Source organism: Podarcis liolepis (assembly GCF_965112155.1).
Source record: "Podarcis liolepis genome assembly, chromosome: 4".
Lineage (NCBI taxonomy): Eukaryota > Metazoa > Chordata > Lepidosauria > Squamata > Lacertidae > Podarcis > Podarcis liolepis.
In genome coordinates, this window is record NC_139558.1 from 36,690,059 (window position 1) to 36,708,620 (window position 18,562).

The 18,562-nt window shown below is 38.7% G+C and overlaps 1 protein-coding gene across 1 annotated transcript in view; it reads right to left on the bottom strand.

Moving 5' to 3' along the window:
* Positions 1 to 5,963: 5,963 nt before the first annotated feature.
* PRKX (protein kinase cAMP-dependent X-linked catalytic subunit) overlaps positions 5,964 to 18,562 on the bottom strand; it is a 59,452-nt gene continuing 46,853 nt past the window's right edge. The window contains exons 5-9 of the mRNA XM_083502052.1: positions 14,273 to 14,368; positions 12,907 to 12,964; positions 11,722 to 11,799; positions 11,044 to 11,194; positions 5,964 to 10,291 (exon numbers count right to left, since the gene is read on the bottom strand). Of these exons, the coding sequence (XP_083358178.1) occupies positions 11,069 to 11,194; positions 11,722 to 11,799; positions 12,907 to 12,964; positions 14,273 to 14,368 (358 nt within the window). The 3' untranslated portion in view covers positions 5,964 to 10,291; positions 11,044 to 11,068. The remainder of the gene's footprint in view (positions 10,292 to 11,043; positions 11,195 to 11,721; positions 11,800 to 12,906; positions 12,965 to 14,272; positions 14,369 to 18,562) is intronic.

Consider the following 18,562-nt stretch of genomic DNA (forward strand, 5'->3'; position numbering starts at 1 on the left):
CCGACTCTTCATGACCCCATGGACCAGAGCACGCCAGGCACTTCTGTCTTCCACTGCCTCCCGCAGTTTAGTCAAACTCATGCTGGTAGCCTCGAGAACACTATCCAACCATCTTGTCCTCTGTCGTCCCCTTCTCCTTGTGCCCTCCATCTTTCCCAACATCAGGGTCTTTTCCAGGGAGTCTTCTCTTCTCATGAGGTGGCCAAAGTCTTGGAGTCTCAGCTTCAGGATCTGTCCTTCCAGTGAGCACTCAGGGCTGATTTCCTTCAGAATGGATAGGTTTGATCTTCTTGCAGTCCATGGGACTCCTCCAGCACCATAATTCAAAAGCATCAATTCTTCGGCGATCAGCCTTCTTGATGGTCCAGCTCTCACGTCTATACATCACCACTGGGAAAACTATAGCTTTTACTATACGGACCTTTGTTGGCAAGGTGATGTCTCTACTTTTTAAGATGCTGTCTAGGTTTGTCATTTCTTTTCTCTCAAGAGTTGCTGAGCTATAGTCCTTTAATCTGTAACAGAAGCCCATGGTGTTTTCTTGGAGAAAGACATAGACCAGTGGCAGAGGATCTGCTTAGCACACAGAAAGTCCCAGATTTGATCTCCAGCCTCTCCAAGTAGGGGCTGAGATCGACTCCTTACCTGAAACCCTGGAGAGCCTTTGCCACTCAACACAGACAATGCTGATCTAGGTGGACCCATCTTCTGACTCAGTATAATGCTCTGTATTGCAGTGTTCATTGGCTGAAGGTGACATGTGGTTTTAAAGCATAGTTCTATGTCTGCTCTACACCTGGGATACACTCGATTGCTTTTGATGCCACGCTAATAGCACAGGAGAGAATCAATGGTATCATCTGTGCTGCTATAAGCAGGCCTTATGTCCCCACTCTCTCCTCTAGCTTTAAGTAGCCTCAAGCTGAGATACATCACCATCATATTTAAGTTGAAAGAACTTGAAAGGAAGCTACTTAGGCTCTGGATTGCATTGCCCAGAGTTTAAATATTCAAATATTATTTCATGTCTACCCCATAAAATGCTTTCCCCATTCATCTTGGAATCTTTTACAGTGGAAAGATAATGTTTTTTGATACGGAAGTGCACTCTTAAACTACTTGGCTGACCAAACAAGGATGAAAGGGAGCACAGAAATATGTGTTCCCTTTCATCCTCCCTAAATTCTAATTTTAGCTTTTCCCACCCGAGCACTTAGCTTATATTTAACCCAATATCGCTTATGTTACTTATCTTTTATTTAACTCTATCTTATATTTAACCCAGCACCTAGATGATGATGATGATTAACATTTATATAGTACCATCAAACGGGGTCCCAGGATTGCTCATGGAACTCAATGTGTAGCCTTGGAAAAGTCATTATTTACTGCACTGAGCTGTTGGGAAGATAATGCAGCATAACCACTGGGACCCTGGCCTCAGATAATGATGTGATTCAAGTGCGATGACTGAAATTTCCAATTCTTAGAGATCTTAGCCTTAAGTGAAGACTGGAAATCTATCGTTAGAAGAACATCGCTGGCATAAGTTGCTCAATCTTGGTACGCTGCAGTCCATTTCCTTTTTGAAACACTTCAATGGGATGCACAACAATATCAAAGAAGGATTTCACTCTGAAGTTTCTTGCCCCTAACTTGTCGGACTAGTTTTGTGAGGAGGCACAGATGAAGGACGTCTTGATCAAACAAGCATAACTTAACGTCACTGAGTGTAGCCTGGGGGGCAATCATGAAAATGAAGCAGGCGCTTCCCAAGCGAAAGAGGAACAATGAAGTATTGATTTTTGTAAAGTAAGCCACATAAAGGGGAAATAATAACTGTGGTCACACATATATTTTAGGTGCAAAAACGGGCAATCTGATTGTCAAGACACACGTACCACATGGCTTTTTTCAAGGTACAGGATGTTACGATGAGGTTATAGTTAGTAAAACAAAATTCACAAGAGGGAAAAACTTTAGGCAACACATGTTTTGAGAATCACTTATTGTTTCCACTCACTTTTTGAAGCTTTTGTCTTTTCAGTTGTTTCAAAGTGTGCCAAGACGTTTTAAAGATGTTATTAATGGACTATATTTTCCTGCAATTTTTAAAAGAAACAAAAAAGGGGCGGGAGAAGCAGCTTTAAGTTTCATAGGTAACTGCTGTTTGCTGTTCATATTTTGGTGAATAAAAGGCATTAGAGAATTGTGTTAAAATCGAAGAGATATTTATAAGCATCTATATTTTTAAAAATATGAGGAATAAATAGCAATAGGCAGTCCTGAGATTTAAATTCAGGAAATGTTTTACCAAACACACACACAATTAAAGCACTTATAGTCCACCCTTGTAGCATAATCACTCAGATATATAACATTACAGTTCAATAAAACAATGTCAAATAATGGCCAAAGAAGTCAGGATCAGCAGTTAAAAACATCAGTAAGACATTTTATGCCTTGTAAAATAAATGTCTGCTGGAATATAAAGGTCTCTGGTAATCAGAAAGATGTTGAGGGACCAACCACATTTTATGGGGTGAAATGTTCCATGATCTGATTGCAGCCACTGAGAAGCTCTGAGATTCAGAATTTAAAAGGCCCCCAAATCCTCTGGGACTAAAGTGTACATTGGGTATTCTGAAATGAGAAATATTTATCTATTTTGCTTTACATTTATATCCCACTTTTTCTATAAGGTGCTCAAGCTGGCACTCACGGTTCTCCGTATCCTAATTTTCTCATAACAACCTTGTGAAGTAAATCAGAGTCTATGAAGTAAATCAAGGTCTCCCAGTGAGATTCATGACTGACAATTTGAAACCGGGTCTCTCAGACCCTAGTCTGATGCTCTAACCACTATACCACACTTATTATCACAATATACCCTAAAACATGTATACTATCACTTTCCTCAAGCAGCACAAGCATGTTTGGCCTCAGTATATAGTATATAATAAAAGGTTGTATTAAATGAAAGTGTAAGGAGAATATAGAATATATGAAATCCTATTTTTGTCCGAAGACAAAGAGTGAATATTGTGATATTAGAAGGATGTTTATGGATGAGGATGATGGTGGATAGAGAAAGAGATGATATGAAAGACCCAGGAGTGTAGAACGATTGCAAGTTAGCATAGCTCATTCTGACTTACCTAGAGAAATAATCTAGTCGGGTAGATAGACGCTTTCTATGTTCCAAGCATCCAATGGTTGCACACCAGTTGTGTCCCAATATTCTGAGCTCCAAATTTTCCTCTTCTGACCAGTGTAAAAATAAGCAAAAGTGAATGCCTATAGGGAGCATTCATGCAATGTCATCAATCCACTCCAGTAGCCACAGATCTCCCAGACTGAATATTCTAACTCAAACGGCTATAAGGAGCATGTTCTGCATACTTGTATAGAAGTACTTTTGCACTATATGGCTGAAACATGCAGTGTGTTTCTATATAGTTACCTTTCCTCACACATCAACAAGCCCTTCACCCTAGCACAGTAGAAGGGGGCACTTCTGAAGGTGCCGTATGTGATGGGAGTACAGTGATACCTTGGTTTACGAACTTAATCCGTTCTGGAAGTCCGTTCTGGAAGTCCGTTCTGGAAGTCCGTTCTTAAACCAAGGCATGCTTTCCCCTAGCAGCAGGGGACTCAATGTACAGTGGTACCTCGGGTTACATATGCTTCAGGTTACACACTCTGCTAACCCAGAAATAGTGCTTCAGGTTAAGAACTTTGCTTCAGGATAAGAACACAAATCGGGCTCCAGCGGCATGGCAGCAGCAGGAAGCCCCATTAGCTAAAGTTGTGCTTCAGGTTACGAACACTTTCAGGTTAAGAACGGACCTCCGGAACGAATTAAGTACTTAACCTGAGGTACCACTGTACAAACAGGAAGCGGAACATGTTCTGCTTCCAAGGCAAAGTTCACAAACCAAAACACCTACTTCCGGGTTTGCAGCATTCTTAATCCAAGTTGTTCATAAACTAAGCTGTTCTTAAACCAAGGTACCACTGTACAATTCCCAGGATCCTTGGCTATTGACTGTGCTAGTTGAGGATAATGGGTGTTGGTGTCTGACATCATCTGGAGGGCCACAGGTTCCCCAAGTTTGATAAACTTCCTAGTGCCTTAGTGTGCTTTTTACCTTTATACCACTTCCAACACCCATGCCACTGTGTTTCTCACAGCCGAGTAACAGAGCACACCATTGTGTCCATAAATTTGCAATCGAATTCCAAAGGACCGATTGCCCCTTTCCAAAGAAACTTGGCTTCCACAAAACATAGTTCTGATAGAAATGTTGCATTTATGAATAGAATAAGATTTCTAATCATAACCAGGGCTGCAGGAAGTAGCACAGGGTAGAGGAAAAGATAATGGACATGCCACCCCAGCTGTAGAATAACATCAGAAGGCTTTGCCACGGAAGGAGACACGGCTGAGAAATGCCAGATAAGTGCATCTAGCTCTGACATGGAAGCTCTGGAAGTTATTTAAAACATCACTTTTGATTTATTTTAATCTGTGGGCCATGCGTATTACGAGTAGGACTGTTGCCAAGAGCAGACATGGCCCCCAACGCTCCCAGCCAAACGGGTTGCAGTAATGCATTTGATGAGGTTCACATCAAAATGTAGCTTTCCCAAAAAACCCCAGGAGGAAAGCTGCCAAGAATAGGCTCCCCATTCTGTTCCACATAATTTGAAAATAATGGCTAAATGGAGCGATGTGACAAGAATATGCCATATCATGCCAACAATCTCCGCCCCCCTCCCTATTGTTGCAGATTTTGTCTTAAGAATATTGTGATGAACTACTCTTTGTATTTAAAGAGGGACTTAGAAAAGGATGTGGCTTTTGCTTTTTATGTGGGGTGGTTAAAATGAGACCACCAGGAATAGCCATTCTAAGAATCCATTTTCATTGTCTACGAAACATTCTACTATATGGAATTTACCCTCAATATCCATTTCAAAACAAATGGGTCATTTCCAGTGTAAGTTCTATTCAGAAAACAAATGGACATGACAAACTTGGGTTCATTACTTTCAATGAGTCTACTCTAATTTAAAGTGGGTATTAAAAATGAAAAAGCATACAGACGCAGTCAAACATTTAAGAAATTACGACCTATATTCCTTCTGGGAAACATGGTCTGATTGCAGATCTAAAGCCATGCCTTCATTTTTTTCTTTTTATTATTAGACAATGTTTCTTTCTTTACCTTCCTCTTCTTTGCTCAACATACTACGATGTATATATGCCTATTTATTTTTATTTAATTCAGCAAATCAACACAGTGGGTGAGGTCCAATGTCAGACTAGTGCAAGAGGTTGGAGAATTATCATTGTTGTGGAAATGACTGCACAAGTAAGCCACGGGTTGCACAAGAATTTTCACAAGTGCAAGAAACCAATTGCAAGCAATCAATCAATTACAAGCAACCAATTGCCGCTAGGGAAAAGTTGTATGAGCAGGTTGTTGCTACAGTTGTAGATCTCCCAGTAACAGTGAGCAAATTTCTCTGTGCCTGTCATCTTGTTTCTTCTTTGAGGTTAAAAGGATGGATGGCGAAGGAGAATCTGCCTACAGGGTCTGTTTTATTCCAAGGTCGTAGATAACAGAGCAGATCCCACAAGCTGAACTCGTATCATATCTTATCCACTAGATTTTGTCTAAAAGGTTCATGCCTACAAAGAATGAATAAATTTGGTCTATGCAGTTACTCATACTTGGAGAAGGATTCATCATCTAATAAAGGGCAGCACAACCTGTCTCTGCCTTCTACTGTGTGCTGCCAGTTCTTAATTCTGTGAGTAGATCGCAGTCTCTTGGGAGTTGGCCACCCCTGTTATAAGAGATTCAAAACACTTTGTAACTTCCAATAGGGTAAAAAAATGTCTCAGAGGTCAAATATAATTAATTTCAGAACTGATATACAATTAAAGAGCTGAATAATTTTTGGACTAAGTTTTATTTACAGATCACAGTGATTTTCATTGTGCAATGAGGACTGACTTATATATTTGTACAGTACTTATACACATGAGTTCAAACAAGCAAGCAACTTCTCCGACATCAGTCCAAGTCAGCGTTGGAAGTCAAATCTGTTCAATTTGGTTTTTTACACAAACGTAACTATCCCTTACTTACTGTACAACAGAGTATTTATAAAGCTGTCATGTTTGCCATAGAAAAGTGCAAAACATAGGAAATCTGTACACAGTACAGTACAAAGGAATTATGCCACAGTTCTTGAAAGCTGAAAAATTCTGTAGTATAGGAATCACTGAATCTTAGTTTTCCAGGATGGCAAGATGACTGGCTTGCTATTTTCCACTTTCCAAGATTTGTCCATCCAGTTAAACAGTTTAGTACCTACATCTCAATAAATTAAATTTGCTCTTCTACAGCAGATCACCTTTGTTAAATTCAACAACAGCACAAACGTTTGAGCAAGCAAGTACATCTAGGCAATTTAAGGCATGACCCCCATTTCAATTATACTGCATCATGTTTGGTTACAAAATTATGCCCATTATCCACCTTATAATTGAATACAGAGAAGGCTGTAGGGGCGATTTGTTTTGGTTTCATCCATATCATGAAAGCTGTGTGTTGATGTGAAAAGGGGAATTTTTGTTTTGAGTCCCTTAAAAAAGATCTAACCATTATAAAAATAAGGCAGGAAGAATAAGAATTCTAATAAAAATAAATCAATAGGTGTATGAAAAAAATTAAGTGGAATTTAGGAGAAGCTAGGGCTGTGAAATGAATTTGTGGCCTGCCACATGTTGTTTGACTACAAACCCTCTCATTCCTGATCACTGGACATGAGGGTTGCAGCTATGAAATTTGGAATCCAACATCTGGAGAGAAACAAGTTTCCTCTTCCTGGCATATAGGACTGCAGCCTAAGCCATCTTCGGGCATTATAGTTCCCATATAAAGCAACATGGGAGCAGCAAAACTGGGCTGTGGTTCCAGATCACATGGAAGCTTTTGTGCACACCTCTGCATTTGAAAAGGTACACTTCCCAGTAGATGCCATGCTGTATGTGCAGACACAAGGGGCATAGATACTCACTGATCTTGCATCGCTCCTTTATAGGGACTATAATGCCCAAATAGAGGTTTAGCTGAACTTGACACCCACTGATTTCAATGATAACCAAGTCAAAGCTAAATTGTTCAATTTACTTCAACTGGACCAAGTTCAACTAACTCAGTCTGGATCCAGCCCAGTGTGCACAGCTCCAGTTGATGTTTTTTAATTCATTCATTTTATTTATATAAACTGTCAATAACTATTTTCCCAAGGCAGCTTACAGCAGAAAATTGGAAGATAAAAGCACAACACCCATACTGCATTATCACTTTTCGAGGCAGCCTTTTGCTGTTTCCAGTTTGGTGGTATCCTGCTAAATTAACCATAAGGCAGGCTTCAGACTTCAGTGCACAATATTTGCGAAGCATCACCAGTGCCTTGTGAACAGATGCATCAGAACAGCTCTTTTATATTGTTGTTTATGCTAAGGGAAGCTATATTCTAAAATGCACCTGTCGTTCATACAAATGAAGATTCAGTTTCTTCCTGTGCAGAATTCAATTTACAATACATAATTGATTTATTTTATGGATGATTAACTTGCCAAATGAAAGCCACAATTCTCTGGTATAACTTTTACAGCTAAGGAAACGTTACTTTCCTACTTACTTATTGGAAGCACTATTTCAGTATTATTTTTTTTCCTTGAGAAAGAAGTTGTAATAGCATAACTGAATTCAGAGGATATAAATTTATGGAATAGCAGACCAACTCAGAATACATTGGCTCAATTTACATATAACAATAAGGCAAATCATGGCTTAGCATGAACATGCATACTCCCACAAAAGAGGCTGTTCCATTCTTCCTGTTTTGAGCTACCCATGGCTTGGCTTAGTGTGTCATGCAAACCTGGGCTGGTTGTTTCTTTTGCTTTAGACAAATTATGAGCTGCACCAGGGTTTGTTCTTGGTTTACAGCTCACAACCTCCTGTCCGGGAACATGTGCATTCATGCCAAGTTGTGGTTTGGCTGAGTGTTATGTGCAAATTAAGCAGTATGTCTTCCTGTATCCACTGTTTTTCTTGCTTAGCGTGGTTCCAACTGTTAAAACTGCTGCAAGCTAGAAACAAACAGAAGTACTCTGTTTGCAAGCACCTTAATATACTGCACATCAAATGCCAAGATTCTGCAACACAGGAAGTCAAGATTTGGAAAGTTCCTCTCGGAAGAATTATGCAAGACACACAAACGTTGTGTGTTCAGAATCAGTAGATGCAGTAACAGCAAAACAGTCACTTATTCTCTGGCAGATAGATTGTGCTAACTGCGAAAAGTACAGAAGGAAAAGCACTAGAACTCATTTGATAATGAGTAGGTGACAGGAAACTGTGAAAAGTTTCAATCCCCTGCCACTTGCAAGACACGCTATCTCCTCTTTTTGGAGTCAGTTTTCCCCACAATGTGGTCTAAAAAAATGTGATCTTATGTACAATAAGAGAAATATGGTTTTTTTTGTAGCATCTCAGGTTCAAATAGTCACAGTAAAGGTCTGTGGGGAAAACTGACCAGAAGAGACCAGAAAGCTGGACAAGTCTTTACATTTATAAATTGCATATGCATGAGCCACCTAACAGTGAGGATTTGCAGACTGTGGGGAGAAGAGTCAGTCATTGATTTTTTTAAACAACTTCTTCAAATGTACAGACCAAACATCTATAACCATGGTAGGTATCTAAAGCCATCATTGGAGAGAATTTCACATACAACAAATATTTCTCTGAATGCACAACTGCTGAAATTTTATTTTTAAACATACATGCCAGTTCAAAGTTAAGCTTGCCAGAAATAAGTAAGCTTAAATCCTAGTAGTGGTACTAGGTGTGAACAACTCAAAGAACTTCTACACATCATAACCCTTCATATGTTGGATTTCCAACTCTAGTCAGTCCCAGCTGATATGGCCAATGATCAAAGGGATGGGACTTGTAGCCACATCTAGAAGGCCACAGGTTCTCCTTGCCTGTTGAGCTCAATCTTGGGATCGTGTAAGTATATAGTCCTAATTCTACATATTCTGGTTTATTTCAGCAGTATAAATGACATTAATTGACATGTAGAAGATTCTACTTCGGAATCTGTAGAATTTTAATTTACACACAAGGATGTTCATTAATTTTCACGATGATGACTCAGAAGACCATGTGAATAGCCTTGTTTCCTCAAGTGATACTTATGCAATGTGAAATCTGATTGTAGCAGTTGATCTGTGGTGAATGTTTCATGCACCAAGCCATCACCTTAGGTTGCAGTTGTTCAGTGATGGTAATTCATGTATGAAACAGTGCATATGGCAGAAGATTTATTAGATGATCTTCAGGTCCCTGTAAGTGCAACGATTCTAAACCTAAACTCAGAGAACACACCTTACCAATAGGTATGATTTTGCCATGATTTCATATAGTTAATGAAAAACATTTTACATAGTCTGCAGTAATCAAGAATCATGATTTGCATGGACAAAATTTCAACTCAAATTCATAAAGAAAACATTGTGTAATCTAAACAAAACATACAGGCCCTTTATCTTTCAGCTTTCAAATAGTAGGGCTGCAGGTGTGGAGCACTGGAAATGTTACAATTTTCTCAAAATTTACTTGTATATTTCTTTTTTACAAAGAATTATAAAACGTATAGAAGATGCTGAAAAACCTATTGATCATTTTAAGATTTTCTTCTTCTAGGGGCATCTTGAAAAAACATTTAAGAATAAAAACCATAGACTCTGTAAAGTACAAAAATTTACATTTCAGCACAGTTTATGTGCCTTTTTCTGTATTGATTTCTTTATATACACATATTCTAATCTGTGCTTTAAATGACAATCTTAGTATAAACTTATAAAGTTAGTCAATGAGATAACTATGCAAAAATATTTGGGCATAGCAAGAAACAAAACTAAAAATAACTGTTTCTTTTTTTAAAAAAACAAACCCCAAAAAACTATAACAGTTTCAAAGTCTACACCTCAGGGTAGGTGCTTCAGTATTTTAGTTTACTGAACTAATGCCAAATCCATACAACTAAACTTATTGACCCTTTCCCAACTTTTAACATTATTTCTTTATGAATAACGAAGTAACGTTCTTTCACTCATTTCAAAGAAATTCTTCATAACTTGTTTCATGTTCTTCTTTGCCGGTTCCCAACTAGCACATTAATAATCTTCCAGTTTCTACAAAATAAATAAAAACAAGTGTTCGATTAATTGATATTGCAGAGTAGTAGATACTTGAATCTCCTTATTCAAAGTTCTGGACGTTATACACTGTATAGACATAACCACAAGAAAATCTCTGCAAGGAAAGATCACTTTCTTTTTTACATGCTATTTTAAAATGCCTTTCTTGACTTTCAGTCAAGAAAGATCTCAAGGAATTACTTTTTACCAAAGGAAAAATCAGTATGGGTGTGATTCTATAAAGTACGAGAGTGGACATTCATAAACACTATCTGCTGAACAGGAATGAATAAACAGGATAAACAGCAATGAATGCAACAGGAATGAATAAAAACATCAAGATCATCATGGATGCTTTTACAATGCAGAGGAAGCAGATCTGATCCTTTTCATTTCTTTACCCCCAACAGATAAGTTTGACAAGTGAGTGGGCCTACCAACCTGCCAATCGTGTGACATCACAATGTCAGGTGACCTGTTTTCAGCAATGTGTCTTGTAATCACTCCATGAAGGCAAATGTTCAGTGCTTTGCAAGCCCTGACAATCAGCTGATCATTGGGACTTTGTGTGCCTGCAAAGGCCCTTTTGGCCCAGCTGCATCTTTACCTGCCTCACAGCTGTTACCATATATGATAGGTGTGGCTTGGCAAGGTGGGTCTAATTAAGTCATGTGCCAGAGCTTTCCTATAGATGTTAAAAAGGAATAAAAAGGAAGTAGAACTTAGGGAAGATGAGTATTCAATACCTTAACGACATTTTGTGTCTCACATTTAGAAGTTCTTGAAAATTTCTAAATCTTTAGGAGGTACAGGAGGCATTTTGTTCCAGTCATCTTCAGGATAAGCTTCAAAGTTGGATGTATCACCATCATTTGATACCTTCGGGACTATAGGAGGCTGAATTAAAAAAGGAAAATAATAATAAATTTAAATCCCATGTCAAATGAAGTATTAGTCTAGAATTTTTCACCCCCTCCCCAATTTTTTTTTGCTTGGCATAAAGTTAGCTCATTATCACAGATTAGTTTTAGCACAATTGCTTGGCCTGATCAGTTATTTATCTATATTACAGTACATTTATATCCCACCTTTCTTTCATTATGGAACTTAGGTTCCTATCTAGGCTCTGACTTGAACCCGAATCTGCTTTGCTCCAGCTGGGTGGATATCTTACCTGCCTTCTGAGAGTCCTATCACTAACTTCTTTTTGTCCAGTGGAATCCTAACTTATAGTAAGTTTGGGAAATGTTTGGTGTGATGGCTCTGGGATTTCAACATAAAGAACTCAGGCATATGACCTTCACTATAATTCTAGGACAACCTTCCAAACAGATTTTTATTTTTATTTTTAGCTGAAAAAGAATCAAATGAAGCAGAAGTATAATGAATTATCTCAAAGCTGCATTTGTTTCTGCACAATTCACCTTTAATTTTCTCTGTGGTACAGCATCCCAGTCTACAGACCTGAACCATCTGTGCCTCTTCACATCATCAGCTCCATTCTTTTGAAGAAAAATCAAATTAGATGTTTATTCACTGACAGGAAATGCCAAAATATATTCTAGCAAACACTTTATACAGACCCATATGTATTTCTGCCATCTGTATTTTGAGGGCACACTCTAGTGCACCCACTCCAGTTTGCCCAATTTTCCTGGTTCTCTCTTAAATACTGGATTCCCCAGCAGCTTTTCCTGTACCAAATTTGGATTCTGCTGGTCACAAATCATCCTTCTACATACCGCGTGCAAGTAATATTGTGAGATTGGGACTGATTTCTACAAAGCATATACTGAGTAAGGTTTTGATTCTTTTACCCACATGCAATAGTACAAGTTTTTGAAACTGATCTCAAATTTGAAATTGGTATACTATGGGTTGTTCCTTTTTGAGGAACACATGACTGGAGTCCTACTGAATGCACAGAACTGTACACAGTATTCCAAATGCAGTTAGATCACAGACTGGAATAGCAGCCGTTTTATTTTAAATTTGTCTCCTAATGATCGCCGGCATGAAATTTGCCTTTCTCATAGCTGCTTTCTACATAGAATCAACATCTCCATCAAACTATCCACTATGACCCCAAGGTTTCATTCCTGGCCAAGTCACTATGTGAAACTAAGGTGTTTTGCACTAACATCGTAACTTTATGCTTGTTTACACCACATGGCGTTTCCTACCTATTCACTCAAGTTTGGATATGCCTGTTTGGAACTTTTCGCAATCCCTTTTTCTTTTAGGGATCTTGAACCAGGGCTTTCTTTCCATCCAGAACTGGAACTCAGTTCTGGCACCTCTCAGGTGGGCGCCATTACCATTATAAGAGAACAAGAGAGGCAGTCATGGTGAGTTCCGGCACCTCTTTTTCTAGAAAAATAGCATTGCCTTGAGCCCCACTGCTCACCCCTAACTCTAGAACGATATGGCTTTCCCACACTTAAGAATACATTAATAAGATCCCCCCCCCTCCACAAAATAAATCGAATGTATTGAAATTTGGTTTTAAGTAAACCAAAAAGAGCATTTCTGGAAACTGAAGATAAGGAAAATGTTTTATGCCAATGGTTAGGATGTGCTGAGATTTAAAAGTAGCATTTAAAGCTTACCTTCATGTTTCCTAGCCGTCTTGTTCGGTCAACCACAAGAAGTTTTTTAATAAGGTCCCTGGACAAAGGGTGGGGAAAAATTAGTCAATTTTTGAAGTTGTATTTGAGTTCACGATGACAGAAAATTTATAAAGGCATCTAATGATAGTGAAAGAAGTAGTAGTAGTAGTGGTGGCGGTGGTGGTAGTAGTAGTAGTAGTAATGTAATAAGGCTAACATTCTCCCTGCAGTTATCAGCTTTCAAATGGAGAGAGATTGTAGCTTGAGCAACAAATCTCCAATGCTTAATACTCCAGTTGAGATAACTGGGGTGCAGCTGGGGAAGGTGAGCAATAAATCCACCTTTCAACACACCTTTGACAGGGATGCAGACAGAGTAACTGAAAGCGGAGTTGCCAAGAAAACATATGGGGAGGGCAGGTACATATTTCAAAATTATTAAATTCTTCGCCGATCTACTCAAACCATTTAGTCAGCATTCCAATTTGATTAAGTGACCCCTTATAAATACACATTAAGCACACAGCTGCCACCGGCTGAACTAGTATAGTTGTATCGTTTTTCAGCCATGAAATATATAGTTCCTACTCTATTAATCCTTGCTGCAGACTGGGGAGGGGCATGGTCTGGGAGAGGCATTTCCTGCAGAGAGGTTCCCATACTTGCTCTAGTGGTTTAGGAGCAAAGGAACTGTGCAATTGGTGAAGGTCAGGCAGACACCTTTAAGATATTCTCTGTAAAGCCCTACTCTGAAGCCCACTTGGCTGAGTCAGGGCTATGGCCCGATTGCTTGCATAAAGTATAGACAAAAAGATCCTGCTCGGGTTTCAGTTCACACTGGAAAGCTTCCCAAAGCTTTGTCAGAAAAGCTCAGGGGTTCTACGCCTCCCTTGTTCTCAAGGGTTGTCAGTTTCCCTGAGCTGTGCCCTATATGCCAGCTCAGGGACAACAGAGCTCCCTGGAGTCTTAAAAATAGGCTCTGTCTGAGCTATAGAAGGCAAGGTAATGTCTGATTTTATGAGATTTGCTAAGCTGTTGGGTGGAAATCTTCATCACACATGCAAATTGCTATATGAAAACCAGAACTAATGCTACTAATTAGGCTCAGCTCTAATTAAAGTTAAATATTTAAAACTCTGAGCAAGCTTTCTGAATTCACATTAGAGCCCCCTAGAATTTAATTAATGTCAAGTATATAAATTAGAGTGTTCTCTCCCCAGAATCCACAGACAGTGCACACTGTACAAATAAATAGTGGCTGCATGTGACAAGCGGCTTCACACACTGTACTTTGAATGACACTTTAAAGTAATGCTAAGGTAGAACCTAAATAGAATAAACCAGTGATTAAGGTGAATGCACTTACTTTACATATAAATCCAGATGCCTGGGGAAATCTATTTTACCAGCAAGAATCTTCTGATATATTCCAAAAGGGTTGTCATCAAAGAATGGAGGAAACCTAATCAAGAGGAGGAAGACACACAAAACCACACAGCTATAAGTTTAAAAATCTTTGAAAGTATATTGCAAAAGCCATAGCCTATTTTAAATGCCATCTGCTTCCCAATATTAGACCTGCAAGTATTTATGCATACAGCTGTACTGTACTTACTGAAGTCCAGAAAAGTGACTTAAACACACACACATATTGACTACTTATGCTGCCCCTTGGCCTGGTGTAAACCAAAGAATACACTTTCTAGAAACATACATAAAGCATAGAGAATGACAGTACGCTTATACCATGCAATGAGTGACAAAATTATGAATGGGTTTTTTAAAAACACTTTGGGTTGCCTTGCAGCCTTCACTTTTGCCCTCTGAAGCACCCTGCGTCACAGTGAAGTCAATCCTCTTGTTAACAGGCTGGGGGTTTTATGCCTTGGTGTATGCATTCCTCACAATTGAGGTACAGGGCATCTGTTAAAGAAATGGGTCTGATTTATTAAGTGCTAGCTTGTGATGAATAGGGGTCTGATCATAAAGCTTGCTATGCTAGCAAGACCTGGGGTGGCATGTTTTAAATACTGGCGAAGCAGCATATCTGTGCCATGAGGATATTACTTTAGTTAATAAACTTAGTACAAATATTTAGCACTTAAGTATAAAGGAGCTCTAACAAAATACCCAAGACCTCTTCAGAAACATGTTTTTAAGCCTTAGATCCTCATGTGTCTTGTAAATTTTGTCCATCTTGGGAAGAATTCCTCCTGCTGTTCCAATTTAAGAAATCATGGGTATTTTGGAATGGTTGATGTTATGTAGTAATAGATCAGTTAAAAATGGAAGTGTTTGTTTTATTGTTGGAGAAGTCGACTCCAGTTTAATGGCTAATACTATTATAAGACCAGCTATCGAGGGGCAGGAAAAACCTTTCCTTTCCAAATCAGGTGGAATTGGAAAGTATCTTTCAACTAATTCCTCATGGTCAAAAGAAGTCGGGGTATGCCTCTTCAAACAGCAACCCCCCGCCCATTGCATGTCTTCTGCTTAAAGGAAGAAAAGGTCAGAAATCACACTGACCATACCTAAGCCCTTAAGATTGCCTAAAGTAGCTCTTTGAACCATTTCCAAGTTAACAGACAATATATTTAGTGAATGTGCATGAAGCAAATATGCTAATTCAATAATTTTGCCACTGTCCTTTAATCTCAGCTACTCTTCCTAAATGAAGATAGTGCAATACTATCTGGTTACTTAATAACCAGAATAAATTGTGTTGAAATATTACTACCCCTTAGTCTGTGACTGGACTTAACTGTCAGGGGTCCTTTACCGTTACCTTTTTATTCTTCAGTTAGAATGGAAAGGCTCAAGTGAATTCTTGTAAAGCTAATTCTATCTTTTTGCTTATCTAATCACGGCCATTTGGATCTTTGCTCCATTCTAAAACCTTTGAATTGCTCTTACAATTACATAAAACTAAACATTAAAAATGGAAAAGCCCAAATAAAGCCTAGCTGGTGACTTGGAACCGAAGTGTCCTAATTCTTATTTCTGGAGCCACAAGGATCGTTGTTGCATATATATTTTTACAAAGCTTTTCCCTGAAGGAACACTGTTGAAGTAAGGTGAAGAAGAAGAGCTGTTTTGGCAAGCAGGCAAGAATCGAGTAGCCAGCAAAAAGCATAATTTATAGGAGCGCATTTGTAAGGAATTATTTTATACAGTCGTATCCTGGAAGTCGAACGCCTTGCGACTAGAATGTTTTGGCTTCCAAACGCCGCAACCCAAAAGTGAGTGTTCTGGTTTGAAAACGTTTTTTGGAACCTGAATGTCCAACACGGCTTCCGCAGCTTCCGATTGGCTGCAGGAGGAAGGCGGGCGGATCTTTGCAACCCAACACCACATATGCTTAAGACGGCCCTGACAACAGGTCTCTCTTGTCTGCCCTTCAAAAATGCCCAAGCCAAACCCCTCAATGGTTCATCTTTGTACTCTGAGTGGGTGAGTTTTTGCCTGGCTGAAACGTATCCTTGAACTCTTAATGCCTTTTGCTTGTGCGAGTGGAGGAGGATGTTGGTGTCTGTAGAAACCAGGCTACTGTACAAAGGGGGAAATGTATATCAGTTGCTCCTCCATCCACTATTGCCTCTGGCCACACTCATCACTGGAATGTGGTCCTCAAAAGGCTGCCCAGAAGGAAATGTGGCCTCTGGCCCAAAAAAGGCTCCCAACTCTGCTCTAGTATTTGCCTACAGGTCGAAATATCATTAGTGTATCTTCCAGTTCAGGGATAATGCATGTGAAAGGTTGCTGGCACGTATTGAAACATTCTGATCCAACTGAGAGAGCTAACAAATTAAATAAAAATTGAAGTTCTCCAGATTTTAATAAGTCCCTCTAGCCTGCCCTTCCCTTTAAGTGATGTTTTCCTTTGTCACATAAGTTTGGTATCAAGCAAGCACAGCTGGAGTTTAGGAATTGGTTTTTTTAGTGTGCCGTCTGCTGAATGCAGTATTGGGACCTGTGAGCCAAAGCAGAAGTGGAATTTTCTTTATTAATGGAAGATTCCATCAAGCAAGCTTTTCAGATTCTTTAAACATAATTCAGAGTAAGATACAGCTCAGATCAGCTTTAAAAGCCTATGGTATAATATTCATTTGATGTGCATTTAATCAGGCAACACCGTGTGGGTGTGTTAAAAATACTACTTAGGAAATTGCTTCTATTTTTAAAAAACATGTCTGTGTCTCTTTAGCTGATTTGTATAACAGATTCACAGTAATGTTTCTGCAGGAAGTACTTTGATACTAGCAGACCACATGTTGGTTTGACTTGTTTTTATCTTTTTATAGAAGGTTATTCTATAAGAAAGACAAAGCCAGTAAAAAAAGAAAGGAAAAGACTGCAGGCCTCATTTAAGTCTTATGTGCACAGGCTCTCTATTTTAGACTGTTTATGAAAAGCATACAATTCTGTCACAAACCTAATGAATCCATATTATTCTTAAGACCAAACAGATTTTTGCACTGATTCCTGAGAATTGTTTGTAACTGATTGAGTAGATTACTGCCTTAAGTTTGACCATCTTTTTAACTGGTTTGCTTGTAAAAAAAACCCCCAACATCGCTTGAACTATAGGAATGAAAATGTGTGTGCATATTCAGGACACAGATCTATGTTTGAAGTGTCTTACTAGTTACCTCCAAGAGATAAGAAGAGTTAAAGGGGAAATGCATGGATAAATTATCTGGTATGCATCCCACTTCTGCAGAGTTATACTAATGCAACATTAAGCAATGATACTTTACACAATTCTTTTATAACTGCACCTCCATCTTTTTTTAAATGCAAAGGATTAGATCTAGATTAAGTTATCTGAACTGAAATGATGATTTCTCAATGAAAATATAGTTCAGCTAACTTGGATCCAACCCTATTGACTTTGCTGGGATAAATCTAATCCAAATGCCAGCTTAACAAATTTATCTTTTACTAGTGTAGGAAATTTCTAAGAAAGCCTTTCTGCAACAAAGCTAGTTAAATCATCTACGCATTAATCTGAAAATGCTGCCATCTAGTGGATTCAAATATTCATGGATTTATGGGATACTGAATTATAATATTCTCGCTCTAACACACACAGAGATGTGTACATGCAGCAAAAAATGTTGATTAAACAGGTACCAGCAAGAAGTCCAACAAACTCAAACAGCATGAGCCCCAATCTAGCATAGAAACATAAGATTATCAGATGTATCTTCTCATACTGAAATACTGACTGCAAATATGGGATTTGTTCTCTTTTCCCGAAACAGATTCTCTTTGAAAACAGCATGCCTGATGAGTTAAAACTTCTTAACATAAATGTGAGAATGTCTTTAAAAGATGTATTGTTTTTTTAAAATTAAAAGTGTGATCTATTTCAATTAAAACTTGTTAGCAAGGCATGAAACCTACCACCCAATGACACAAGTGGATCTAAGTGAGGAACATGGGATTCTTTTTGAATTACAAGTTAATATATGTGCCCCTGAATCATCATCCAACTGAAATATTCTTGCATTTGTCTATGGGTGGCTATGACATGGCTACAGGATATATCTAAAACAGGGTTGGGGAACCTGTGACTGTCTAGATCAGAGCTTTCCAAACTGTGTGTCACAACATGTTAGTGTGTCAGCTGCAGTGTGTAGATGTGTCAAGCGAA